The sequence below is a fragment of the Pseudopipra pipra genome, chromosome 4 (assembly GCF_036250125.1).
Source record: "Pseudopipra pipra isolate bDixPip1 chromosome 4, bDixPip1.hap1, whole genome shotgun sequence".
Taxonomy (NCBI): Eukaryota; Metazoa; Chordata; class Aves; order Passeriformes; family Pipridae; genus Pseudopipra; species Pseudopipra pipra.
The window spans coordinates 44,095,551-44,122,817 of NC_087552.1; the positions used below are offsets into that span (position 1 = coordinate 44,095,551).

General features: G+C 36.4%; 1 protein-coding gene across 9 annotated transcripts in view; it reads right to left on the minus strand.

Moving 5' to 3' along the window:
- Positions 1-834: 834 nt before the first annotated feature.
- Positions 835-27,267, minus strand: part of FAT1 (FAT atypical cadherin 1) — a 106,120-nt gene continuing 79,687 nt past the window's right edge. For 4 of the 9 annotated variants that reach the window (XM_064652709.1, XM_064652710.1, XM_064652704.1 and 1 more), the window contains 18 exons: positions 26,993-27,146; positions 25,314-25,547; positions 23,653-24,042; positions 22,251-22,465; positions 21,715-21,852; positions 21,453-21,596; positions 18,893-19,090; positions 14,098-14,899; positions 13,034-13,165; positions 12,773-12,936; positions 11,725-12,187; positions 11,061-11,214; positions 10,709-10,819; positions 9,890-10,521; positions 9,508-9,645; positions 7,421-7,480; positions 3,472-3,507; positions 835-2,543 (listed from right to left, as the gene is read on the minus strand). In XM_064652709.1, coding sequence (XP_064508779.1) covers positions 1,918-2,543; positions 3,472-3,507; positions 7,421-7,480; positions 9,508-9,645; positions 9,890-10,521; positions 10,709-10,819; positions 11,061-11,214; positions 11,725-12,187; positions 12,773-12,936; positions 13,034-13,165; positions 14,098-14,899; positions 18,893-19,090; positions 21,453-21,596; positions 21,715-21,852; positions 22,251-22,465; positions 23,653-24,042; positions 25,314-25,547; positions 26,993-27,146 — 4,791 coding nt within the window. In that variant the 3' untranslated portion in view covers positions 835-1,917. Of the gene's footprint in view, positions 2,544-3,471; positions 3,508-7,420; positions 7,481-8,971; positions 9,026-9,507; positions 9,646-9,889; positions 10,522-10,708; positions 10,820-11,060; positions 11,215-11,724; positions 12,188-12,772; positions 12,937-13,033; positions 13,166-14,097; positions 14,900-18,892; positions 19,091-21,452; positions 21,597-21,714; positions 21,853-22,250; positions 22,466-23,652; positions 24,043-25,313; positions 25,548-26,992; positions 27,147-27,267 lie in introns of those variants that run through there. The other 5 variants (XM_064652705.1, XM_064652711.1, XM_064652707.1 and 2 more) reach the window with 3 other exon arrangements.

Here is a 27,267-nt window from a genome sequence, read left to right on the forward strand (position 1 = left end):
CCAGAATGTGTTTTCAATTTTAAACTCGTTGATTTTTTAGCCTTTTTACATAAATAATGAGATTGTTATCTGCATATGGGCAAGTTACCACTGAGGAATGTCTGCGCCTGGCTCTTTGGCTCTGTCCTATAATCCATCCATTTCCATTACATAGCTGCCAAGCTGAGAGTTGTTCCATTTTGTACATAAATAGCATTCCAAATACAAATCCAGTACCCTGTTCTGCTAGATGGTGGAAGGCTGAGGCTTAGCTCTCAGGACTGAGAGAATCTAATATTGTACCTTTCAGGCTACAGAATGTTATGATAAAATGGAGATGGAGCTGAAAGGATTCCAGGCTATATTAAAAATGTACTAATGTGCCAGGAAATCTATTTGAACTTAAAAAGCATCCCTCAAGCAAGAGGCAGAGGACACAGCTATTATTACTTCAGCTTACCATCAGGGCAAATTTATGCCAGAGAACTCTATTAAAGGCTTTGTTCTTTTCTAGTCAGAAAAGCAGCAGGATAGAGGCAAACCGTATCCTGTCTTGACTTCTTCAAGGTAAATTTCTAGCTTCATGTAAGAAACTGCAATTGAAATATAATTGCATAAAAACACCAATGTATTTAGAACAAAAGACATTGGCACAGACATTTCAGCATGCAGGTGCACAGTCAAGGGACAACTAGTCATGACAATAACTATTCAGGTGATAAAGCAGGGGAGAAACTGATTTAAAGAGCTTCCGGAATTTTTTGTAAATGTTTGGGACTTCATAAAAAATACTCAGTAATTTACATAGTTGATATTATGTATTTAAAGAAAAATGCAAACTACCGAGAAGGCTACTGCAGGTTGATACCCATCAATCTTTATTCAGACTGGCCCGATTACTTTTAAAAACACCATTAAGCAGACACACACTGCCATCTCGTGAGCATCTCTAACACAGCTGCAGGCTGATTTCAGAGGAAAGGAAAGCGAGTTGCTTGGAGCAAGTAACTTAATACAGTACAAAACATATACAGATTTAAAAAATGCTGCACTGAATGCTTTGTCAATGGTATATTATATAACAGAGATACACAGAGAAAAGCTAAAGTATTTCATTAATAATTTATTGTCAGTAAGAAAGACTGGCTAATGGTAATTTTCAGTAAAAACCTTTACAAGACCATTGGATCACAAATATACAGACACTATAAAAACTGTGTCATGGTGGTTTTGGTTCTAAACTGGTATGTAGAGGGTCCCCAACACACTTTCCAAGAAGGGAAAAAAATGTTTACAGTTCTAAAATACAGCAACCCATTTAAGACATTTCCATATAGCTGACCCAGAAAAATATCAGACCTAACATATGTACAAATGAAATTGTGTGAATATGTTGAATGTTTTAGAATGAAATGTCAAACCTTGTGTTTTGGGGGAATACATAGAGTGATGCCCTGATTATAAGTCAGGGTGCTCATTTTTAATGGCACACTAACACCACTAGTTTCAGTGGAAAACAAATTCACAAAATATCTACAAAATCTAGTTAAAACTATTAAAATCAAAACTGTACATAAAATTTACAAAAAGTAGGAGAAAATTAATTGCATTAGAACTATATAAATATATGCATCATGCTAACATGGAGAAATGGTATGTGATTTTTTTAAACATACACAATTGAAGTACAAAAAGGATGTTCAGAAATGGCACAGCCAATGGAAATCTTGGAACTGTCCAATTATAATAGGTTAGGAAATTAAAAGAGGCTGATTTAGTGAAATGAATTGCATGATCCAATGCTGCCATGCCAGTTTAGCTCACTGAAACAAAAGCATTCACTGTGGCTGGGAAAAAACCAGAAAAATAAAAAAGCTCTTGAAAATCGTTCTGGATTTGATAAAGTCTGTTAGAGTCCAGGCACTTTTGTTGGGTGTGTCAGACTTCTGTATGTTGCTGGGAATCAAGTGGAGGAATTTTCACATCTTCAAAATGACTGTCATCTCCACTCTCATAGTCACTCATCATGACTTCAGACTCCATTTCACAGCATGCCGACACATCCGAGCAGGAAGCTGTGGAAGCATACACAGACATGGACATGTTGTCTACAGTGGGTGCTTCAAAGTCTCGATTGTACCCTAATGTGTAAGGAGCGTAAGGTTCTCTGTAACTGCCACTGATGCCATTGGTTGTGGTCTGAGGTTCTGACATGTCTGCAGGGTAGTGATGGGGAAGGTACTGATTAAGGTTAAACCTCTGCCTGCTTCTCGTAGAAGAACCCGAGCTACCTACGGCTGGCATGTCTCTGGGTGGCTGTATTGACTCAAATTGGTCGCTGTATTCAGGTGGTAACGGTGGAAGCTCATCAGGTGCAGGGAAGTCATCAGGTGGAGGTGGAAAATCACTTTCTATGTCATAACCGCCAGGGTAATAGTCTGTATCGATGGCATTTGGATCTGTGTAGAGGGGAGCTGACTCCTCAACCACTTCATAATTTGGATACTCTTGGATACCTGGCAACTGAACACTTGGCATCCAGTCTGATGTATCCCAGTGGTAACCTGAAAAGTTAATTTAGAAAAAAGAAAACTAGTATTACTATCTTGTATTCCAGTCAGTCTGAACTGAGAATACACTGAATACATGTATTAAGACAAGGCAACCAGTGTGATTAGGACACTACTTGTTAATCAGAGAGCAGTTTGCCCTGGTTCCACAAAAAACATTCAACACAACACAACTTTATATTATGCCATGCATTAGACAGTGCATCATTCACACTTCAACTTTTACATTTTCTCAGACATTGCACCTAACATGGGAAGAGCTGCAGTCATCTATGGAATGTGCTGTCACAATGGTTCACTGGATAGCAAAGAATCAACAGCCTCCCTACTGCAGCTAAATTCTTTATCAATTGTTGTTGAGTAATTAGTTAGGGTGAAAACAACAGCCTGTTTTTCTTAAAAATATATTTGGTATATATGTCCCACGACCTTTTTAAATAAAAGAAGTAATTTCTAACTAGTAAACTATTCAGACTGTTAAAACTGACTTTACCTCTTAGGTGAATTATATAGTTAATTTTACAAAATGCTGTTAGCTCTACAGTAACTGTTACACCTCTGATAAAAATCTCTGACTATTAGTAAAGACATTCCACATTCAAATACAAGAACAAAATAGGAAAATCAAGCTTAATCATGCATAAATGACTGAACTTGATCCTCTCTTGCAAACTGTCCTTGAATAAGTTTGTATTTGTCTACTGGAAACTAGATGTAAGCCTCATCTCATTAAAAACCAATCATTTCTCTCATCTGAACACCAACAAAGAAAATAATACACAATTGTAATATAGTGCAAATCTAGTAAAGAGTAATCACTGCGGACAAATGCACAGCAAGCAACTGATAGTAAGTCTGTGTTAAAGTCAAATATTAAAAGAAATATTTTGGTGAACATCAATGAACTGCATGCAGAAGTCACCTCTTGAATTGCTGAGGTCAGGAACAGCAAAAGATTCTTTAGAATGAGAAGAAAAAGGAGAAAACATCTGTAGTTAGGAATCAAATAGTAGAACCAATATGAATGACAAACAATGACTGTCACTATAATGTTCATGCTGGTTTTGTCCAGTTTACTTAGCAAAACTAAAGTTGGCTTTTGTTTTTTCCTCCTGGACTCCTTATTTAAGACTTGAACTGCAGGACAGCTACTGAGTTCATGTACAGCCCAGCTGGGACACGGCTGTGTGGTGGCAAAATGTGCAGTCTGTAGTTTGCTGAAATCCTCATATCAGTAGAATTAGGACTCCTACTACAAAGGGTAACAAGCCTTGATCTGATTTTTTTCTTCCCTTGTATCACCCCTTGTTTTTTGATACAGGTCTGCATCTATTAGGACTTATACTTGCAAGTATCTCATGCAAAGAAAGTAACTCTCCCATTAGTGTCTAGCTTCCATACACAAAGCACTGGGAAACCTGCCTCCCTTTGTACAACAATTCCAACAATTCGTGCTCAGCAGAGAACTGTCCTGTGTTATCTGATGAATTTTAAACCTTTCTCTCTTCAGGAATCTATATTCCCTATTCAAATCTGTAAGGATGAGCAATGCCGATCCTAATAACAGAATCTTCTCCTAAGAATTCATACTTTCATCTATTCTTGGAAGACATCTATTCTTGGACAGAAGTTGACTCTTCAGTGGGGAGTTCCTCTTTTTTTAAGCTTGCCTAGCCCAGACTAATGGAGATATCAGTCTGAAATCTGAGACTCTTAAAGCATCCTTAGCCTCATCTCCAGGAGAAGGTTCTGACCACTAGTCTCCTTAGAAGACTCCTTTATTTTTCGAGGAAAACTGACTGCAAAACTAAACCCATGTGGTGGCTTGGAAAAAACCTTTCCCCCTGGGGCTGGTGATAGTCTGCCCCAGAAGTGGTGTTTTTGATACTGAACCAATTAAAAACTTAGTGCACCCTGTGGAAATTACATACTCACAGAACGGGAAGAGAAGAGGTTAATTTTAATTGCGTAGCTAGAAGCAGAAGCAGCCATGCCTTGAAATGCCACGTGTTATAGGGGGGCTGGGAGGCCTTTGCCCCTGGCTCCTGGCTGGGGGGGCCAGGAGCAGCACAGCCACTGAGTGAAGTCCCCTCTCCCTGAAGCTGGTGACCAAGGAGGACCCTGAAAAATTGGGAAGACCCCCTGGGTTGCATTTTCTGCCCCACATCACAGTGGGGGGAAAGAAAAGCAGCGGCAAAAGTAGCACAACAGAGAGCTGTGGCCACGAGCCAAGATGAGCTCCTGGCCAAAAGACTGTGCAAAGGAATTACAGGAGCAAGAGAAAGTAGCAGACGAGCAGCAAATATGGCATGGACCAGACCGAGAGGGATGCAGGGACGTCCGACGGAAAGACAGAGAGGTGAGTCAGTTGGAATCAGTTCTAGGGTAAGGACTAAACTAAAAGCCCTTAGAACTCTTTGACCCCAGGGAGGAGGGGTGGAAATCCCCAAAGAAGTCTCCTGAGAGCTCATCCCCCAGGGGCCAGAACCTTCACGGAGCAAGAGCAGGGGATAAAGACTTTAAACTTTAACCCCTTGCACTTTGTGCTGCAGACGTGGTGACATGGGTGTTCCCTTGAAATCCACAGTAATACCCTCAGACAAGGTGGCTGAGGAGTGAGAAGTGGGGGCAGACCCCCCCCCCCCCCTTAGAAGAAAGAAGAATTCTAGCTATGACAAATCAAAACTGCTGCCTTAAAGATAAGAGACACTTCCAAGCGCCGCAGAAATTAATTTGGAAGAGCTGTGGCCTGAAAGTGAAAAGAAGACCTCTTCTTCCTTCTTTCTGGACTTTTTTTGAAGGAAAGGAGAGAAGGTCTATGTATATATATTGTTTCACCATAGAAGAGATAGTTAAAATTGTTATATATATGTATATATATGTATTATAGTATTTATTGTGTAAGTAATAAATTGTAATATAATTCCCTTCCCCCACACTGAGTTGTGCCTGTCTGAAAACTTCTCTACACACATTAGAAAAAATTGTAGAAAAACTTTTGAAATTAACTTTTTGAAATTTTTTTTTTCCAAACCACCACAACCCAAAAGGCACACTTTGGTCTTAGGATTTAAAGCACTTTTACCAAGAATGGGGAGCTCTTGGTTTTCCTCTTCTTCTGAGGAAAAGACTCTTTAACATAAACAAGATCTTGACGTGCCCATCTTTCTAGGTGACAATCTGCTAGACTAGAGCTATATTTCCTCTTGCACTCTGTATTGCTAATTTGCATTGAGCTACAGTCTGAGGAGCAGTGCAGAGAATGCCAGCTTAAAACTATTCTAGGATGAGATTCATGCTTCCCGGATACCTCTTGGACAGAAACACTCAGGGAGACTAAAGGTAAAGACCATCTGCCCCAGAACTTGACCTTGCTGAAGGCTTGAGCAAGGATCTTTGCTGCTCGAACCGGCACCCTCCTGAGGGTGCTCAAAAGCAGAACTCTTTACCTAAGATACTTTAAAAGAAGAAATGCTTATTAAAAGTAGAAACTTTAAAGTGTTAAGAAGCAGCTGAGCAGGATATATTTAATGTCTCTATGACTACAATGCATAAAGTCTTCGTATTTATCTTACAGTGATGCTAAACCACCAAGTAATACTTTCAACTTTGACTTGAAAATCCATATTTTTTAATTTTTACCAATTAAAATCTCGAAGAAAATCTGAATAAATTATTAAATATTTCCACTGATAGATTTTGCCTCTTCTAGTCTTGGAGTTTTTCCTTTCCCAAGTACTGTGCATTGCAATATTTTAGCACTGAGGACTACAGCCTATAGGTAAACAGTAATGAAATACTCTCATGTAATTAGAAGTCTTTGCATTTGTCTACTTTTTTGTGTTTCTGCATAAATTAAATGTAGGATGTACTTCAGATAACAAACCAAAGAGAATTTTTAGCTACTATAATCAATTTTATGTTCTTAAAATGGCTTCATTTTAAATAGGACTTAGTAACAAATGTTAGGTTTCCTAGTCTGTATCAAGAAATAGGAAGCACACACTGTAGATGTTATTCAGAAGTAACCTCTGCAAACTCATGGTCACGGAGTGAATTACTTGCCTATCACTGGAACTTAAAGTATTATGATGTCAATTAAGTCAATAGTTAGCATTTGTACAGACTCACTGGTACTTCTATTACTACTATTATTTTGTGAAGAGTTTGTGTTTTCCAGAATGGTTAGTTCTTAGCAGAAATGAAATAAAAGTCCATTGAAAATGTCTGCTTTGCCTCTTTCTAACTTCGAAATACATACTACACACACACAAATAAATTCATGTGTACATACATACACCCAAACATACCTTTTAGGTACTGTTGTAAGGCTGGATAGTAACAAACTACTTAAACTGACAGGGATATGCATGCCTATATACGCCAGCTGCATACTAGAAATCAATGTTTTCTGCTTAAGAGACAGACTGATCTGAAGACAAGGGAAGTACTGATACCAGACTACTCCGATTCTGCTCAGCTGGACAAGGTAACAACAGATGTGGGTGGGAGAAGAAAAGGAAGAGAAGGCTGCTGCTTTTTCATCTACAGTACTGTATGTATTTGCCTTCGATGCTGTCTCAATTCTGCTGGGAGACTTAGTGTGAATATTTTCAAAAGAGAGTAAGCACCAAGATCTTTTTATGTCAATACTTTTTTTTGCAAGAAATCACACATTGAAACCGTTTCACAGGGCAGCTGCAGCATACACAAGAAAATACTAACAGATATACAATATAAATATATTATTCGCTAAAACTTATCAGAAAGTCTAAGTATTTATAATTCACATCTGCTAGGGGTACTTTACTAGAAGACAAACGTGCATTATTCTGCCAAAGCAGTAAATAAATATGAAAACATGTATATACCTTCTTTTTCCACCGAGTCAACAACAGCATTGACAAGGTGTATTACAGTCACTATGGAAGCTTGTAAAAGGTATAAAAGGAGCAAATTAAAACAAACCTAGAGTTAATATCACTTTAAACAGCATACAGATACACAAAAAACACACTGAAAATTGCAGTCTATTACTATTTTAGAAAGCAAGATTATCTAGAAAGCAGTTGCATATAATAAATAAAATACATCTCTAAATCTCCATTTTGTTCTTGCTAAACATGCAGAAGCACTTGTAACTACTTCTGAAGCAAACTTTGCATAGGCAAAGCTGCTTTGCAAAGTTGCTTTAGTTGTGTTAGAATTTCTGAAAGGTTCCCTAAACATATTTGTTTGCATAATACTTCATCTACATAGCAACAAACTAGACTTTTCTAAAGGCTTCAATTGGGTAAATTAGGGAGTATTACATTAGACTTCCCCTTTAAAAATTAAAATTACATTCCCTTCCCCCACAATGAAAGTTAAAGGAAAGAAATTTTCACTGAAATGAATTAAAAGTTGAGAATATGAAAAATATTTACTCAAAATTTCTGTTGCTGACCTTAAGTTGTGTGTGAACTGTGATATCACAGTAGGAATACCAAATTCAGGGTGTTACATTATTATTTAAAAACAACAAAAATGAATGTATTTTTATGTCTTCCCTTTCCCAAGATATTTTTGGTAGGGAAAAGGATTTACTGTTACAGGGTAGGATGAAGTAAGCACATGCAATTTGTTTGCATGGCTCAAGAATTAAATTTGAAGCTAATAAATTCTGAATCTACCAAAACAGAAGGAAGCAACAGTATCTATGATGCTACAGCTACTTCTTAAAATGATGTATTAATGAGTAATCAATACATGACAAGAAATGGGAGTAAGAATATATGAAATATATGTGATGGAAAGGAGTGGAAAACAACATGTACAATACAACACTTAAAACCACATGAAAAAGGTTGAAAGTTGGTATCAGGTCTATTGATAAAATGATGAGGACTGTAAGCATACCATTTTACTTTCACCAATCATTAACACAGATTTTTTTTTATGCTGTAAATAACAAATCACTCTACTTCACTGAGAAGCAGAAAGTTCTTTATTCCTAAGCTAAAAGAATTTCAAGTTCTTTTTACCACACAGAGACAAAAGCAGAAATTGGAATAAAGAGTCAAAACGCCTTAACTTAGTGAATTAAGTTATGAGACAACCGTGGCTTTGTCCAATCAACATGAAGTGTTTCTGAACACATAGATGCATTCATATCAACTGTAAAAGCATCTGTCATCACAACAGAAAAATAAAAGACTTCCAATTAATAATAATCAAACCCACAAATATGTATGTTGATTATATTTTGATGGACTGGAGTTGTGATCAAAATAATTATATTTTTATTTTTATATTGGCTTATTTATTGTATGAAATGTTTTTGTTTATTCATTTTAATCATGGTGAAAGCCAAATATACTGTTCTATTATAACAAAATTCCTTTTTGTGCAGCTTCCTTCATTACTAAAGTAATCAAACTTACAAGTAGTCCCTTAAACTCTGCTCTCACTCAGAACTGATCTGATCCATATGGGAGCTGAGGTCGCAGCAAGAAAAAGAGAAGGAAACAAATGAAACTGTAACACCAGAAAGCTTTTTACTGAGAGCTGAACGGCAAAGCAAAAGTTATATTTGTGCAGAGGCCATTGTTTAAATTCACTGTATTCTTGCATAAGGTGATAACTAATGATAACCTAGAAGAGCTTCTCAAATTTTACCACCTTTTAAACACAAGGCTCTGAACACCCTGGGCTGCATTTTCACTGTAATATTTCAACAACAGAATGATTATATATAATTTTAAGGTAAAATACTTAACACAAAGTGTAAGAGAGGTAAAATACTTCAAAAAATTAACAAATCTGGGTATTAACATAAGTAAATACAGATATATATTAAATAAGCTACTATTTAATATATATTCAATATATGTAAGTCTTATTGACACTAAGAGATATAGATGCAAAGACAGAACAAATGAACTTAAGTGGCAGTACAGAATGATTGCATTTTACATACCATTGTCATCACACGATTCAGACTGGAAGGAGCTGAGAGACTGGACCTCAGACATGCTTTCTCTAGCACTATAAGGATGGGAGTTCTTTTCATCCAGAGGCTTTTTAGAAAGGCAGGGGTCAAGATCTACTACTTTAGCTGAAAGAAAAAAGTTTCAAGTGAGACGATTAATAGATTGTAGACTAAAGAGTCAATAAAATTTAAGGTTGAGATCTACGCATTTTTAGAAAACTTAATAGAGCGTGAAGCCTGATCACATCCATAACCCAGTAAAGTCATAATGTTTTCATACCCTAACAGACACAGACAGTGTTTGCACTAATATTAAAATTATACCAGCACATGCATTTAGCAGAAAAGAAAAAATAAAAACATTTCTTACTATCATAGTCAAAATCCCAGCTGGGTTTCTGTATTGAATCACTGTCTGAAGGCGAGTTGGAGGGAGGTGGAGGTGGCAAATTTGGTGCTACACTGCAAACAGCTACAGCTTTTCGGTGACCATGTACAGAATCTGGGTTAAAAGTACTAAACTCTGGGTGCTCAGGGATAGCAGACCCCTCAAAAGAATTCCTGTCAAGGTTGTTCCTGGAGTCGCTTGGAATGCTTGGAGTGTATGAAATGGGACGAACAGGAACCTGTGGTGGGATGTCAGAATAGATGTTCTTATTCAATTTTGCATCAAAATACGGTCTTTGCAAGAAGGCTGTTGTAGCTCCCAGTTGCTTGTCTTCAGGTTCTGGCTGGTGCTTCTTCTTTCTACTAACTACTTTGCGGCAAACAACAAAAATCACAACTAACAAGAAGATTCCTGCGATGAAAACAATAATCCCAATCACTTCAGCTAAGCTAATGTTCCAAGATGTTGAAACGTATTTATTAAGAACAATGTCTGTGCAGTGTTTTCCTCCAAATCCATGACTACAGTTGCAGTGATATGAACCGTAAGTATTCTCACAAAGGGCACCATTAAGACATGGGTTTTCTATGCATTCATCAACATCAGTCAGGCACCTATCGGAAACAGAGAAGAACAATGATGTTTGGTTTACATCAGCAGTCTTTGTTGTAATCTCGTTCTCAACGATTCTGGATATATGTAATATAGAGTACTGTGCACTATGAGGCAACATCTGAGATTTCAACCAGTTTGAACTGCTATGTAATGCTATTAAAACTCAGAATGTGGAACACTACCTACCTTTCTCCACGAAAGCCTGCTTCACACTCACAAACAGGTCCATCCAAACTGTCAATACATTTGCCACTGTTTTTACATGGATTGTCTTTGCAATATGGACCCAGCTGGCACCTGCAAAGCCAAAACAAACAAACAAAAGTGCATGAATGAACCATTACCTTACTGCAAGTGAGTATATAGCGTGGGATTCAGGCTGTAATATACGAGCTATCATTAACTTCAACTAACTCCAGGGGGTCTCAAGGTCTCAGCTTTAAGTAGGAAACAGATAAAAAAGGAAACAGAAACAGTGTTACATTTGTAGCCTGTTCTCTAAGGGGTTCATTGATACAAAAAAAACATACAAACATACCTTTGACCTGTGTATTGTCCTCGGCACTGGCAGATAAAATCATCACTGACCGGGATGCAAGTCCCACCATAAAGGCAGGGGTTGGAAGAACATGGGTTGACACTTACATCACAGTGAGTTCCCATAAACAGAGGTAAACACTTGCAGTAGTAACCTGAAATCAAATACAGTCTTTTTGAAAGACGCACATGGCTTTACTGAATTTGAGATAAAATCCTCCCTGCCCACCTACCTGTTCAAAGAAATAGAGGATGGGAAAAAATAGAAATATTTTTTTTGAAAGATGAAGGAAAGTCTAACAGTAAGGTTTATCTTGAACATGATGGATGGACAACTTTCATTTCTCTCACAAAACTCAAGTTGTCACAATTATTTCAGAATTTTTAAAGGAAGACTCTAAAGTAGGCAGTTAAGAGGACGGACCTCAGGTCATGATACTGAAGATTAAATCCCCACTTTGCCAGATGGACTTTGTTTACTTCATATCCCAAGGAATTGAATTTAGAACACAGGCAGACAAGAGCCTTCCTAGCTGCTCAACAACCAACTTTCTACGGCTCTCTGGGAAAGCATGAATTATGCATAAAGTTGTTTTGTCCTTCAAAGCAGGGAAGCTGAAAAGCAGTTTTGAAAACTAAAAGCAGAAGAATATAGCACAGCTTACCTCCATTTGACAGTGCATTGCAGATGCCTCCATTCTGACATGGGCTGCTTGAACAACCATCTGTGGTAGTCAGTAAGCATCCAGGAGTGACATCTACAGATTCTTCCATGTGTGCATAATTTCGTGGCTTGCTGTTTAGGGGCAGCTCTTGTCCATTAAGTACAACAGAGTCCATGCAGCCTCTGAAACCATTGCTAACCTGAGGACTTCTACCATGTCTTGTACCTTGCTGACGAATATGACCACCAAAAAACACATGATTATCTAGGTTTAGAGTCCTAAGTGTACCAGGAGCAGTACCAGATGCAGTATGCACCCTATCCAGAACAAGTCGTGCATAGTTTCCGTCCACTTCAAGAGATACTGAATGCCACTGGCCATCATTTATCTGAATGCTCTGAACAGAGACAATCCCAGGTCCACTGCCACAATCAAATTTATATTGCAGTCTTCCATGGTGAATCTACAGAGGAAAGCCACAACATCAATAAATGGTCTGCATACTTAAGAGTATAGAATATTGATGCCTATAAAAGTTTATATTTGTTGAAAAGACAGGATGATGGTGGTATTCATAAAAGGCAGCTTAATAACATTGTTTTCCAAACAGTCACAGCAACTGTGATTCATTCAATATAGTTTTTAATTAAAACCTACACTTGGTACATTTTTTTTCCTCTAGTAAAGAAGTCACAGATCATAATGAAAAAATTACAATACTTCAATATCTTTCCTCTTATGCCTTAAGTGACTTATTTTGTATGGACTTCAGTATTATAAGCAAAAAGTTTAAAGTTGTTGCTTAAAAAAGGTGATTAGTGAAGATTTTTTGTTTGTTTTACTTTTAAAACATTAAAGAAAACAAATTCCTTTTACTCATTTACAAAATTCTGTACAAGTTTATCACCTAGATGTATAACACACCCTACCTTCAAGACAATTACCAATTATAACAATTCTACAGAGATGTTATGACTCAATCTTTTAATCTGGCACAAAAAATGGTAAGAAGAAAAGAGGAAATATGCACTAGGAGATTTTAGCATACCTCTAAGATACTGTAGTCTGTTCCTCGAGCATACATAACAACTGCATGAGCAGAGTAAGTTCTAAGTCTCATTGTCAGCTTCATTTCCTCTTTGTTCTCAGTTTCCATGAGACGGTATTTTACATAGCTGCTCCCAGTAAATGTCACAGCAGAGCCAGCTGGTGCTTAGCAATACAGAAAAGTGTAAAATGTATTAGCACTTGATCGGAATCAAATTTATATTTGGAAAATAATACAGGTTTTTTAGAGTTAATTCCTTACCAGGACACTGTCTAGCTTTGCTGTCTTGGCAAACACAGGTGTATTTTCCTTCCTTTGGATCTCCTAAACATTCGGTACCTTCAGGGCATGGGTTTCCTTCACACACACTATTCACCAGGGGGCACTTCCCTTCTGTAAAACAAAATCCATTATTTCTTTTCTGTTGGTGGTAATACTGTTTTGTGAAAAGGGACTCTTAAGTACAGTAGTTGAAAGTAACCCAAATAATATTCCTAACTATCAGACGTGAAAGTGAAGTAACAGTTACAGGACACGACTGGCACAGATTAGACAAATGGCATATAGAGTGGCTGATGTTCATCCTTATCTTGACTACTCAATTTAATTAGTAAAAGTGGGAAACTGGTGTTGTGGTTTAAGGTTTACCATTACTATCATTCACCATAAACCCCAACATGTCGATATTAAACATGGACAGAGTGAGTTGGGGGGAGCAGGAGAAAAGTACGTCTGTATTTGAGACAGAAGAGGAACGGGCTTTAAATATTTACTTCATATGTGCAAGTTTACCCAGTAACGTTAAGTCTTGATTTTAAAAAGCAATGTTGTTTTCATCTTAGCTAAAGACAAATGATTATTCTGCTATAAATCTGTATGCTTATATGTATTTTAGTAAATATTAATTTCCCACATCATCCTGTCATTCCCAGCCAAGTTTGGAAGCTGTGTGGGTCACTTCCCTAAGCAGAAACAAGGAAGTATTCAAGGAACTTTTCAAGAACTTACCTCTGTGCACACAAGACTGAAAATGGCCATCAATATAGAATAGGGAACAACAAAAAAAATTAACTTCTATCATAAAATGCAAAACAAACGTGTAGCCATAAAAAAAATAAAAATCCACTCCCATAAGCTTATATTATGTAAGCTCTTAAAATGAGGTAATGAAATAAGAATTACTCTTTACTCTGAAAAAAATTAGGCAAATGTTGCAGCAAGGATTACAGAACATTTTTAATCTTGTCCTGTAATGTAAATTTCCACCTGTGGATTATAGCTTTTTAAAACTAGAATAATCTTTTCAAGGATATGGTTCTCCTTACCTTTACAAAGACAAACTGCTGTCCTGTGATGTCGGGGAGTGACAAAACTCAACCTGGCTGTGCTGTGCGTTGACATGATGTTCTCATCCACTGTTACTTTTTCTTCACAAAATTTCAAAGGACAATCTAGGCCTGCGCAGAGCTTATGAAACACATCAATTATCCGGACACCTAAAATCTCCTCTAGGTCAGGCACAGAAGAGTTTATCTTGTGGAGCAAAATTCTCGTTGGGTGGTGAGAGCTACCAGATTTTTCAATATTCAGGAGGACATCAAGATTTGAAGGAGGATCAGAAGGCTGCAAACTAACAATCTGGATGTCATTTCTCCTCACGCCCAAGATGTTTCTTAATGCTCTCTGGAAATTGCGCCAGTAATCGCCAATAAATTCTTCAGGGGACAGGTTTGCAAAGCGTATTGCAATACTGTGATTTAGTAAATCTTGTGTGATTTGTCTGATGTGTACAGTAATATCAGCTGCAGTTGTAAATTTTCCATCTGTAACAGTGACATTTAGGAGGTACTGTCCTACATCTAACCTTTTATGTGCTATTAGTTTGCCACCAGTACTGGAGACGGAGAACAAGGATTCCATTTTGGGGTCCAGACTGTATGTCAAAGTATCGTAAACATCTTGGTCGGTTGCATGAATTTTTCCAATGACACCACCTGAATACTCTTCCCCAAAGGCTGTGATAAAGATTTCTAGAGGTAGAATTGCTGGAGAGTAAATGCTTTCCTCAATAACTCTAATATCAATGTAAGTCAAAGATGACAATGGTGGTTTTCCATTATCTGCCACCTAAAGGAAAAATGAGGACAGATTGACATTTTTGCTTTATCTCAAATTCTACTGTAGATATTAGAGCTGTATTTTTCTATCAAAAAAAAAATTAATACTGCAAATTTAAAAAGCTTATATAAACAGGCACAGACAAACATGTTTTCACTTCTCCGAAGATTAAAAGGCTACAGTGCTCTTATTACCTGAAAACGCCAGGAAGCTACTAACGCTAGTAGCAAATACAGAGGAAATGTACAGTGGCTGATTTCAGACAGCAGATGGTGCTTGAAGCTTTTTTATATCAAGCATGGAAACACTACAAACTTGAAATGAGTCATGCACTAGAAATGTACAGCATGCTTCATCACAGTTAGGAGGTGGTCTGGAAGACAAACTAAATGTGGTATGCCAAACAGTACTTCAAAAGGAAAACAATACATGCAGAAAGTTACAACTAATTATGTTGTCTTTCATGATTTTTGATCATGGAGAGGGAAAAAACCCACCTGTAGTGCTTTTTGCTTCAGACAATTAAAGTAATTATCTTTAACAGAATCAGCCTAATTCAATTTTAAAGCCTTTTTGAACACCCTGTTCTCCACCCCTTTTGGACAAAAATATACACTGTTGTTTTATGAAGATGAGACAAAAAAAGAGTAGAAAAGTGAGAAAAGAGCATTCCTTTGGGTTGACTTGCTTTCTGTTTCTCAGCTCTTGTTTCCAATCTACCTTTTTTCCCAGAGCTTTTTCCCAGTTATTGAAAGCGACACAGAAGAAATAGGTAAAGAAGAACTGGAGAGATGTGAAAGTACAATGGGGATACACAGGGTTCAGAAGGTAGAAGATATTCTGCATTGTTCAAAAGATTTTGCAATAATTTTACAGAGACTACATGTACACTTTGAAGATCTATGCAGAGAAGCTGCTTTTGATTTTTCATACAGATTTAAGCAAAAAAGGAGTAACTCCAGGCACAAGATTATCTGTGGATGTGTACATAATAATGGCATTTCTAAAAGGTAATGCATATATCAGAAAACTACACATCTTCATCTGTTAACTCCAAAAGACAGGCATGGCTAGAAACTTGCTCTCTTAGTTACTGAAACATAAATAACGAGAGAAAGAGAGGGAGAGAGAGAGAGAGCACTCAAGTTGGCAAAGTTTTGTTCTGCCTAGATTTCTGCCTGGAAACAAGACAAGGCAGGCAGTTTAGCTACAGGAGAAATGCCCAAGGGAAACAAGAAAAGGCTCAAAACAAACAGACAAGCAAAATTATAACAAATGGACAGCAAATAGGAAAGAAGAACCCCAGGAGAAACGATTTTTCAACAGTGCAGATATTTAAAAAACTGTTTTGATTGTAAACTAAAGACTTCAGAGTGTGGCACAAAGGACTGCATGACTCATAGCTGAAGATTTCACACACTAGTGCTGTGAGACATTTGTTAATGGATAATCTATTTCCTTTGGAGAGAGGGCAGGCAAATGTGAGTGGCATGCACATGTAAGTAGACCGCTGGGGGAAAAAAACCCCAACCTTATTTCTATTAAAACCACAAAAGTAAAGTAATGCTCATATTAAGTAAAGTCTTCTGAAGGTACTGGGTGTGTAGAGTGCATATGGGAGGAGTTGTTTGTGGTTTTATTGGGTTTTTTTTCATTTGTTTGGAGTTTTTTCCTAATTAATTACATGCCTGTAACTTAAGACCACCACTGCCTTGACAATCCATTCAGAAAGCAACTAAGGTGATAGATGTCAATACTGGAAAGCAGTGAAGGTCAGCTAAAAAATGAAAAAAGGGTATCAAGAGATCATAAACAGCTATTAACTTGTGATCTGTAAGATGAAAGTACAGAAATTAAATAGAGTGCAAACTTGAGAAAATGCTTCCTACAACCTTTGAAAAATCTTTGTTTTAAATGAACAGGGGAAGAATATTTTCCCACAAAAGTCATGACTCTGATTTTGTGTGTATCATTGGAACTGAAGTCTTGTGATATGGAAATGCTAGTTCTTGTCTTAGATACCTTCATACTCATGTTTCATAAGATAATAGCAAATAATAGCAGGGTTTCCATTGAAAAAAAGGTAGCATAGTGTGAAATGACAAATAGCAATTAAAAGATGGTGACATCCTTCCAGAATCCAGTTGGGAAACTTGTAAATCAACAGATTAGACAAGTGCAAAATACTGAGATGGAATAGTACAGCACACAAAAAATGCACATTAGTACAGTCTGCTCTAATGATTTACAGTCTCTGAGAAGTCTTTGTTCTAAATGAGTACACTTGTTTTAAGACACTTTTTTAGCTACTGGATCCCATTAAAATAGCCCTTATTCACTCCTTAATAAAAAGGCACTTTTCAAGTGCTGTGCTAAAGACAAGATAGCTGAAGTACTGACAGGCTGTTTGCAAGCAGCCTAGAGTCCAGGAAGTAGCTTAGAAATGAAAGAATTGCATGATTCCACCCAGAGGAAGATGTTAGATAGGCATCTCACATTTAAGAAAAGCCAGGAACATTAGGAAGGGCCAAAGGTGCAGTTAAATCATGAAAAGTGACAAAGTCAGTGAAACAGTCTACATAGAACAGGCATAACTGCCTATGAGTGCATTTATAAGGATATGTTTTAGAGGCGAAATAAATAGAAATTAGTTACTGCTTAGAGAAGATTTAAAATGAAACATATGAATCTTGTTCTACACTAATTCCACATATAGGAAAAACATTGCTGGTTCTTCTTCCATAAACAAAAAGGTGCCTTTGAGGGAATAGGCATATCACTACCGAGGAAAAAATGGCTAACAGAGGAATGATACACCTGCCCTCTTTTCCATCTCAACTCTTAAACTTTAAATGAAACTATATCAGTTCTTATACCGATGGCTCCAGGTAACATATTTTAGTGACTCAACCAGCAAATTACAGTATCTGTGGGAATTTCTTCTTCTTTCCCCAAAGAAAACAGACTATGTATAAATATGTCACAATTATCCCAATGTGGACAGAATTCAGTATACACTGTTGCTTTAAAACCCTGCAAGTGCATGTTTACTCAGAAATTATCTGCAACAGTATGTATAGGAATAATTTGGAGATTGAAAGAAATTCTTCATGTAAAAATAAAGGTAAAAATTTTTATTAAAATATGATTCTGGAAATGAAATTTAAGAATTAAGACTAGCTATTTTTAGCCTGCCAATTTTAAGTCCTCTGTTCACAGCTGCTTAACTTATAACTGAATTAAAAAGATTAAAAAATTGGTTTGAACTTTTCTTACACTAGGTTACAAAAAGTATTTGAGAGAACTTTGCTAGGTTAATGTAACCTTGTACATGGTCTGATCTTTTTGCACAAGTGGCAAATGTAGTACATAGTATATATAGCATTTCAGGTAATTTTTTGGGGTTTATGCTGTGTTTTCCACTGCAAGATCCTTAGATCTCAAACTACTGCACTGCAAGTTTCAATGCTATGACAAAGGTGCACTGACTTGCTTTTCCAAACTTAAAAAAACACGTTTTCAATTGCCATTGGAAAGAGAATGTGGCACTACGGAAAAATTTTTCAGTACTGTTATATTGTGCAACTTTCAATATCCCTGTTTCTGTCATATGAGTGTAGTCCAGCACACAGCTTCCAGGGTCAAAGCAACAGTGGCAAGAGGAATTCTGCAGTCAATAGTGGGTGGCTGTAGGGATCTATTCCCTGCTGGCTTTTCCAGCATCTGAATCCCAGAAGGCAGAGGGCTTATCAAGATCACTTACCCAGTTAGTATTTTAGTTACAACTTACTCCTACTGTTAGTTTAATTAAACTTCCTGTGTAGATTTCCATTTAAACCAACAAACTTTGTCTCTGAAGAAGTTACCTCAAGGGATATGCCTCAAATGACTACTTGGCATGTCAGCATCTTGTAACAGAAAGACAAGTAGTGGACCGGGAAGGAGTGGGAAAAGTTTACTAAACGCTTACAACGCAAAACAGCTAGAGGAGGCACATCCTACCTTAACATGAAGTAAATAGTGATCCCTCACTTTGCGATTCAGTGTAGCACTTGTTGTCAGAATTCCCTGCTGGTTAATCTGAAAAGTGTTCTCTTCATTTCCACTCAGGATGGTAAAGAGAAACGGAGGGCCGTTGTGAGAAGAATCCTTGTCTGTCACCACTAGTTGCAGCACACTAAATCCAATAGGCTTATTTTCCTATAAATACATAATACACATTGCTTTTGTTAAATTGAGGATATAGTCTGACGCTGATTTCTTCTTCATAACAGAAAAAAACCCCAAATTATTGTCAAACCAGTTAATTGGTATTACGAGAAATAAGAATGACCACATTGTTTAAGAGAAACTACTACCCTCTGAGAATAAAAATAAAAAACAGTAAAAGGGGAAAGGCAGTACATTTTTAAACTTCGTATTATATTTTTAAAGGTAGTTCAGCCTTGATACTTTACATTTCCCACTTCTGGTCTGAATTAATATTACTGTAGCCTAATTATCAAGTCATCAAAGATTTCAAATTTAGCTAAAACACCTGTTAAGAATAATCCAATGCCTTTGCTGAGAGGATTAAGAAAATACACTCCTCCATCTGACCCCTTGTGCCCCTAATTAGTGTTCTGACTATAACTGAGGCTGCTACAGCCACAGTCCAACTAAAATATGAAATCCTGGCTTTAAAATTTGCATCATAAAACCCCTTCAAGTTTTCATCATGTGGAGGCCTGAGGTTTCACAGACACTTATCACAGGCTTATCATATATCTTACACACACATACAACCTTACCTAACACTTTTAACACCTCTTCCAGAATACTCGTGCTATACAGTACTGACTAGATTTTTAAATATAATACATATTTTAAAAGCAAAAAAAAGTAGAGACATTATTTTGAAGTACAACAATAACAAAATGCTATCCTTTCACAGTTGTCAAAACTTCTAATGACAAGCATACTCTTTGTTCCTGAAAGAATAAGTCAATTTAGTTATCAGACATTGCAGCTGAAGCTTTTTTTCCCTTTCATCAAAACAGACAAAGACTACCATTTTAAAATACAAATATTTACATTTGGACATCTAAAGCAATTTGATTTTATTAATACCTAAGCATATTTCTAACTGTGTCCAAATATATCCATCTTCAATACATTAGGAAATGCACACCAGCATTCTTGGGCAACTCCTTCAGCTTCTTCCGTGCTACCTTCATACTAGGACAGGCTTATATGACTGAACTATAAAACAAGAGGTCGTCCTTTTAAATTGAGTAAGGGAAATATTACAAAGAGTGGCTACACAATCTGCAGTTTTAGGAGATACATTAATTAACATTTACTTCAAGGAAGACTAACTGCAGAAAAGAAAATCCCTTTGACAGCACATGAACACACAAATCTTGAGGGGTTTATGTTATTTTGGGTTGGTTTTCTTTCGTTTTGTTTTGGGTTTTTTGGTTGTTTTTTTGTTGTTGTTGTTAGTTTGTTTTTTAAAGCAAGACCCAGGACATCTTACTTGCTACTCTATGTATATTGGATAGAAATTAATCACTTTGTCTTACTTCAGAAAGCTACCTTTACAGATCATGTACATCATCTCAAACAGAACTGGTATGTTAGGATGACACAGTGCACCAGATAACATTGCCTGATCCTCACTGATCTATTGTACTAGACCAGGGACCAGCAACAGCAAAAGGACCCAAGGGATTGAGCTCATTTACAGTAGATAAAGGTCTTAATACAACTCCTTTGTTGCCTTTCATTTATTCTCTATTGAATTCAGGAAGACAAGAAGTACAGACACTGCCCCTCGCTGTCTTTGCTTTAGTAGAGTTTTTTGAATCAGACAAGTACACGCCAGACACTTGAGAATCTGGCCCACTGCTACCCTCCTAAGATGCAAAATTAGTCAAAGAATTGGTATGCAGCATTATGCAATACTACTCCTGTTCTAAATGCTTCTGATCCCAGAGAAGGCCAACAGAAATTGTCTTAACCTATGTGCCATGGTGCACAACATTAGCTTCACAGTAATAGGTACCTAAAAGATCTTTTTGTAAGAAGTAACTCTTAAGATTAAAAAGAAAAAGTGAAATAATTACGTATTTTAACGTCCCTGTATGACGCTAAGAATGTTATAAACATAAATGCTATGTATAATATGTACATATACAAGGAATATGAAAAAGAACCCAGAAAGGTTGTAGCCTCCCTCACTGGGGATGTTCAAGAACATCTGGATGCAATTCTCTGCAGTGTGCTCTAGGATGGCCCTGATTGAGCAGGGAGGTTGGACCACATGACCCACTGGTCCCTTCCAACCTGACCCACTCTGTGATTCTGTGAACTTGCAATGCAAGTTTCTAAATAATCTGCACAATAGGAACTTGGTAACCCTTAACACTTATTTGGTAAGCAGTCTCACTGGTGACCTTAAATAATTAAAAATACAGAAAAATAGAACTGAAGCATTAGATTTATTGTATCTTGCAACATTTTTCAAGTCACAATAGTTCAATAATATTATTGATTTGACTACTTCATTATATGTATTTACCTGGATGATAACACTATAGTTTCCTTTTGAGAATACTGGAGGATTATCATTTACATCAGAAACATCAATATTAACTGTGGTTGTATTAAGTCTAGGTGGACTTCCATTATCTGAAGCTTGAACTGTCAAGGTATATCCTGATATCTAAAAAACAATTAAAAAAAATTTCAAACATTCACTAAAGAGAAAAACATAACAAACTCAGCTTTTGTTTTATATCGTTAAATTAATCTCAACAGCTCAAAAAGCATGAACAATTTACCTTTTCTCTGTCTAGAAGCTTAGTCACTTTTATTTCACCCCTGGTAGGGTCAATTGTAAAAGGATTTCCTTGATTGCCATCTATAATTGTGTAGTGAATGCGGTTGTTAGAAGATCCATCAGCATCATCTGCCATAACCTAAGGGACATTACAGTTTCATTTAAAAGAGGTTGAAATAGACTCTACCATCTTTCAGGTGAACTCATCCTGAAGATGAGCTGTTTTGGTCTAACACATTTCATGGTTTTAAGAGAAATATCATCGAAATAGAACATACCAACATCACTTAATTTCCTGAATTTCTTCTGAAAATGAAGTCATATTCTCATGAGGAGAACATAAATATATCACAAAACATCATCTACTTTCCCACAGCATCTGAAGTCCCTGGTTCTGAAACTTTTTCAAAGTAAATTTTCAATTCACTCAGTGGCAAACATCTGTTCATTTATGTTCACCTTCAAATCAACACTTATTCATTTAAGATGGAAGCACGATCATCATGACAGAGTATTTTTCAAAAAAACAATACGTACTGTAATAACTGATTGTTCAAGCACAGCGTCTTCACTGATTACTGCAGTGTAAGTGTCTTGGCTAAACACTGGAGTGTTGTCATTGATATCTGTGACATTAATATTCACTGTTACAACATCACTTAATGAAGGCGTGCCTCCATCTGTAGCTTCCACTGTCAAGTAGTACTCATGAGAACTTTCATAATCCAAGCTCTCAATGATAAAAATAGCTCCTAGGGAAGAAGAAGACAAAGAAAGCCTCACACAAACTCTGCTATTGCTGTAGTATTATGTATTGCAACTTTTTATTTTGACCTGACAAATACTCAGTTTTTTCAGGGCTTGGATTTGTCACTGTAAAGTTGTAGCTACACAGTGAAATGATCACACTTTACATGTGTAAGTAAAAAGATAAGAAGTTCCTGCCATTACCACAAAAGACTCACACTTTAAAAGCACCTGGCTTACATTTTGTAATGTGAGTTTTTAACTGACTAGTTAAGATAGTGCAGTCCCTAACATACACATTGATTTGCTTCTGGAAGAGTTTTTCTGGAACTTTTTTCCTACTTTCAAATATATGAAGTTTATCTGGCAAAGTACTTCTATACTATAGTACCAACATGCACACTGAAAAAAGCAGTTGGAAGAATTATAATTTCAATTACAGTAATATAATTAACTACTAAGAACTTCTGGGTAAAAATCTTATTAAAAACAAACAAACAAACAAACCCAACAAACTTTACCAGAAATCAGCTGTAGAAAAATAACTGTATAAGAAAACAAAACTAGAACTGAGGTGTACATTGATTTTTAAAAAAGAATTGTCATTAATAAGCAAAAATTCTCTACAGAACCTAAATAGTTTCTGAGATTAAATCTAACTATCATGCAAGCCTAAAATCTCTACTGTCATAGAGTATGGGTATATGGTTGAACAGAATATTCCAACCTCTTTCATGTTGTTTCAAACTTCTTTAAGATTACTGTCTTTGTGGAACAATGACTAGTTTTCCCAATCAATTTAATTTCTGATCGCTCTTTTACCAAGTCTGGCCATTCATTCTGATTATATGATTATATTTTCTTTTGTGAAAAGACTATTATACTTCTATCACTACAGATCTATGCCTTTTCACCCCCTCTGCCCCCAGGGTGGGGGGTATTCCAGTTAGGAAACCCTTACTCTTGCCAGATATATGAATCTTATCCAAGCAGCAAAAAATCAAGTTCCTATTCTCCATTCTATGGTACTCCTCTAGTAAGCATACTGGCAAAATGGTGAAAAGACAGTAGCAGCAACTTTACAGCCAGGATGATGCACACAAATTATACATAACCTATTTGGTTGAACTAATGCAGAACACAGTATTGTGCTTGATTAGCCTAAAATATATTCACAGTTGTAATCTGTTACCTGTTGTTGAATCGATGCTGAATTTTCCATGTTCATTCCCACTGACTATCGAGTACGTAATTTCAGCATTGGCTTCAATGTCCCTGCTTGCAGCGTAAATCTGGAGAACTTCAGTTCCAACCAAAATGTCCTCTGACACACTTGCACTATATTCCCTATGCTCAAATACAGGTGGATTATCATTTATATCCAAAACAGAAACTATAAGACTACTTGTTGAAGATAGTCTTCTAGGTAAACCTTCATCTGTAGCCTTTAAAGTTAGCGTGTACACAGCCTGTAATTCCCGATCCAAAGGTTTCTCCAAATGAATGATTCCAGAGAATTCATCAATAGAGAACTGCCCCTCTGCAGAGCTCACCAGTGAATAAAGGATTTTACGGTTCAACCCTGCATTTTGAAAACAATTTTCAAGTACAAAGCAGCAGTTAAAATATACCAGCATAATAATTGTTCTGATAGCTATAGAAATAAAAACATGCGTGCTAAATATTATCATTCATGTTAAAAATAAATTTTAGCAAGAGTTAAAGGCTCTTGTGAAGGGCAGAATAATTCCCCCCCAAAAAAATTAGGCTAACACTTCATTGCACTGATTTTCTGTCATAGAGAAAACATGAAGCATGGTTATGCTTCAGTAACAGTACTAGCTACTATGAAACAATTATTAATATAAATCTAATTATAACTTAGAACAACAGCATCTGCTTAGCAGGCTTGAAATAACAGAGGAGGATATGGGAGAGTTAGGTTGCATCAAATAACTAGACTCAATACCAGTAAGTTTATCTAAGAACCATGCCCCAAAATTACCAGGAACATAATTTCTGGCAACCTTTCTGTATAAAACAAACAAACAAGCAAAATATAGGTTTTGGGACAAAGTATTTCAGTCCTCCTGAAAGCCTCAAAGACTAGTAAAGTGTGAAAACATCTGCCTGTTACCTTCCAAATGAGCAACGTAGCTTTATCATAGCTCAAAGCAAGTCGGTTGTTTCATAGGACTGAGGCAACTATTCATTAATATCACTTGATTAATAAACTGATGATATATGGAAGTCATACACTGGTAAAAATATTTTATGCTGTTGTATTCCTTACAAGACAGCCTATGAACAAACTCTTTATAATGTCGTTTTCAGTTCATGTTCACTTAAATACTTGTAAACTGAACAATGAAGATAAAGAGGCAGCAAAAATCTTAACACAGTGTCATACACAGAAAGCTACAACTGACCAGGGTTCTCTTTATGGTATGATTATCAATGGCTAGCCAGAGAAGCACACATTGAAAAATCTATGAATGCATATTTACATGAACAGGCTTGATAGTCCTTTTACTTACATCAGGAGAAAAAGGATGAACCTAATCCATCATAATATTAATATATTACCACACTAAAAATATCTTAAATTTTGTCTCTCTCCCCTCTCCTCTTTTTTGCAGACACACAAAAGGGATGTCTTCCAAGCTACTCACACATGGAAGTCAGGTGTTACATGATTTAGTAGACTTAATATATCTTTCAGGAGTCTAATTCTGAGTGGTATTGAACACCTGTCAGTTCTACTGAAATACTTGACACATCTCAGGATAAGACTAAATAAACATTACTATAACTTTGAGACCATGACAAAAGTATCGGTCAAAGAATGCATACCTGCATCTGCATCTGTTGCCTGCACTCTTGTCAAAAGGGTTTTAGGCTCTGTGTTTTCAAATACTGTAATGGAGTACGTATCAGTTGTAAACTCTGGGGCATTATCATTCACATCTTCCAGAGTCAGAATAATATTAGCTTGGCAGAATCTTCCTCCTCCATCTGTGGCTTTAACTAGAAGATGATAAACCTCTTGCTGCTCACGATCAAGTGCCATTAATGTTTTCAGTTCACCTATAAACAGAAAAACACATGTAAGTTGAAGTAAGTTGCAAGACTTCAAGTATCTCTAACATGTTTTTCCCTACAATCAGAAAAACGAAACAACAATTTTCTTCTTTACAGTAATTTCATCAGTGCCTAAGTCAATAGCTGTACTGCACTAATGAGCTCCACTTTGGCCAAAGCATGTAAGAGCTTTTCAACTTGAAAAGATTAAACACTAAAATTCTCTTTTTTCTTTATCCCCAATGCTGCTCTCGAAACAAAAATTAGCTAAAGTAAAACTATCTGACGGTGCAGAAAGAGAAAAATGTGTATGCATGCACAAATCCATATGTATTTGTGCAACGACAATGAAAATATTAAAACTCTGTCTTTAAAAAAGTGCAAGGTTAAATCCATGCCTGGTTTTTCTGGGTTATTTAGTTGTATTCCTTCCACAGCTATTGATGTTTCCTCCTCTGACATTCACTGAATAAACAGAGCTATTCACACTATCAGATATAACCTGCTACTACAGACAAACATGTAGAAGTCTTAACACATACTTTCTTTCCAAAGTGACAGAAAAAAATGAGAAGCACCATGTGTAGTCATTGTCTCCTTTTAACCAATTCAAAAAAGTATTATGAAATATTGTTTAAGAGTATTCTAGCCCTATTAATTCTGAATTTATGTAACAATATACTAGCACATCACACAAGTGACATTTAAAGTAAAAAAAAATACCAAACCCACAAAGTAAGGTCCTTCTCTTTATTTTGTCACTGAAGTATTCTAATCTCTGTATTTCCATTACATGTTTGTATTCATCTTATTTCATTTTTACCATATTGTTTACTACTCCCTTCTTACTGCTTGTCTCCTGCAGCCTGTACAGCACAGGATTTTGGCATTAGCTGTGACCTATACTATAATCCAGAATACACAAATGCCATGAAAACCAAAATCAAGTAAGTTAAAAGTTAATTTTACTTATATAATGCTTCCAATAAAACTGGAGGTGCTTTTGGTGTTTACTATGAAAAGAAAATTTGTTGCTCGTCAAATTTAATATATTTCATCCCATTTAATATACCAAAACAATTGATGGTAAAGATATTTTCAGTAATAAACCATTATTACTACTACTGCTACGATGAATATAAAAAGAACAAATTTTATAGCCTACTTTTACTCCAGTCACTTCAGCATGGAAATTCCTGGCTTCGAGGCAATTACCCTGTTTATTCTTTAGTTTCTCATCTATTAAAATACTTGCTTTTTGCTTGACTTCTATTCAATATGTTATTAGTATTTGTATAGTAGAAACTCACATTTTAAACAGTTGTACAACAAAGCAACTCTTACAAGAAAGTTTAAGTACTGACATTTATGTATGCCTTACTGTAATAGTAAAACATTTTATAAAATGAGGTGATGACTGGCATCTTGTATAGTGTATAAAGTATTATTACCTGTGTCTGGAGTGAGTCTGAATTTTTCTGCTCCTGTGCCATGCAGTGTGTAAGTAATTTCTGCATTGGAACGAATATCTGCATCTGTAGCAGATACCTGCATTATCAGTTTGCCAGGAAGGGCATCCTCAGGAACGGAATCAGTGTATAAAGTCTGCAAGATTTAAAGTTACATTGAAAGATTAAACACATGCAGCAAGCAGAGCTTGGAAAGGTGAGGGGAAGAAGGAATGACAGAGGAAATAATATTCTGTTAAAATGTTTGGTAACATATA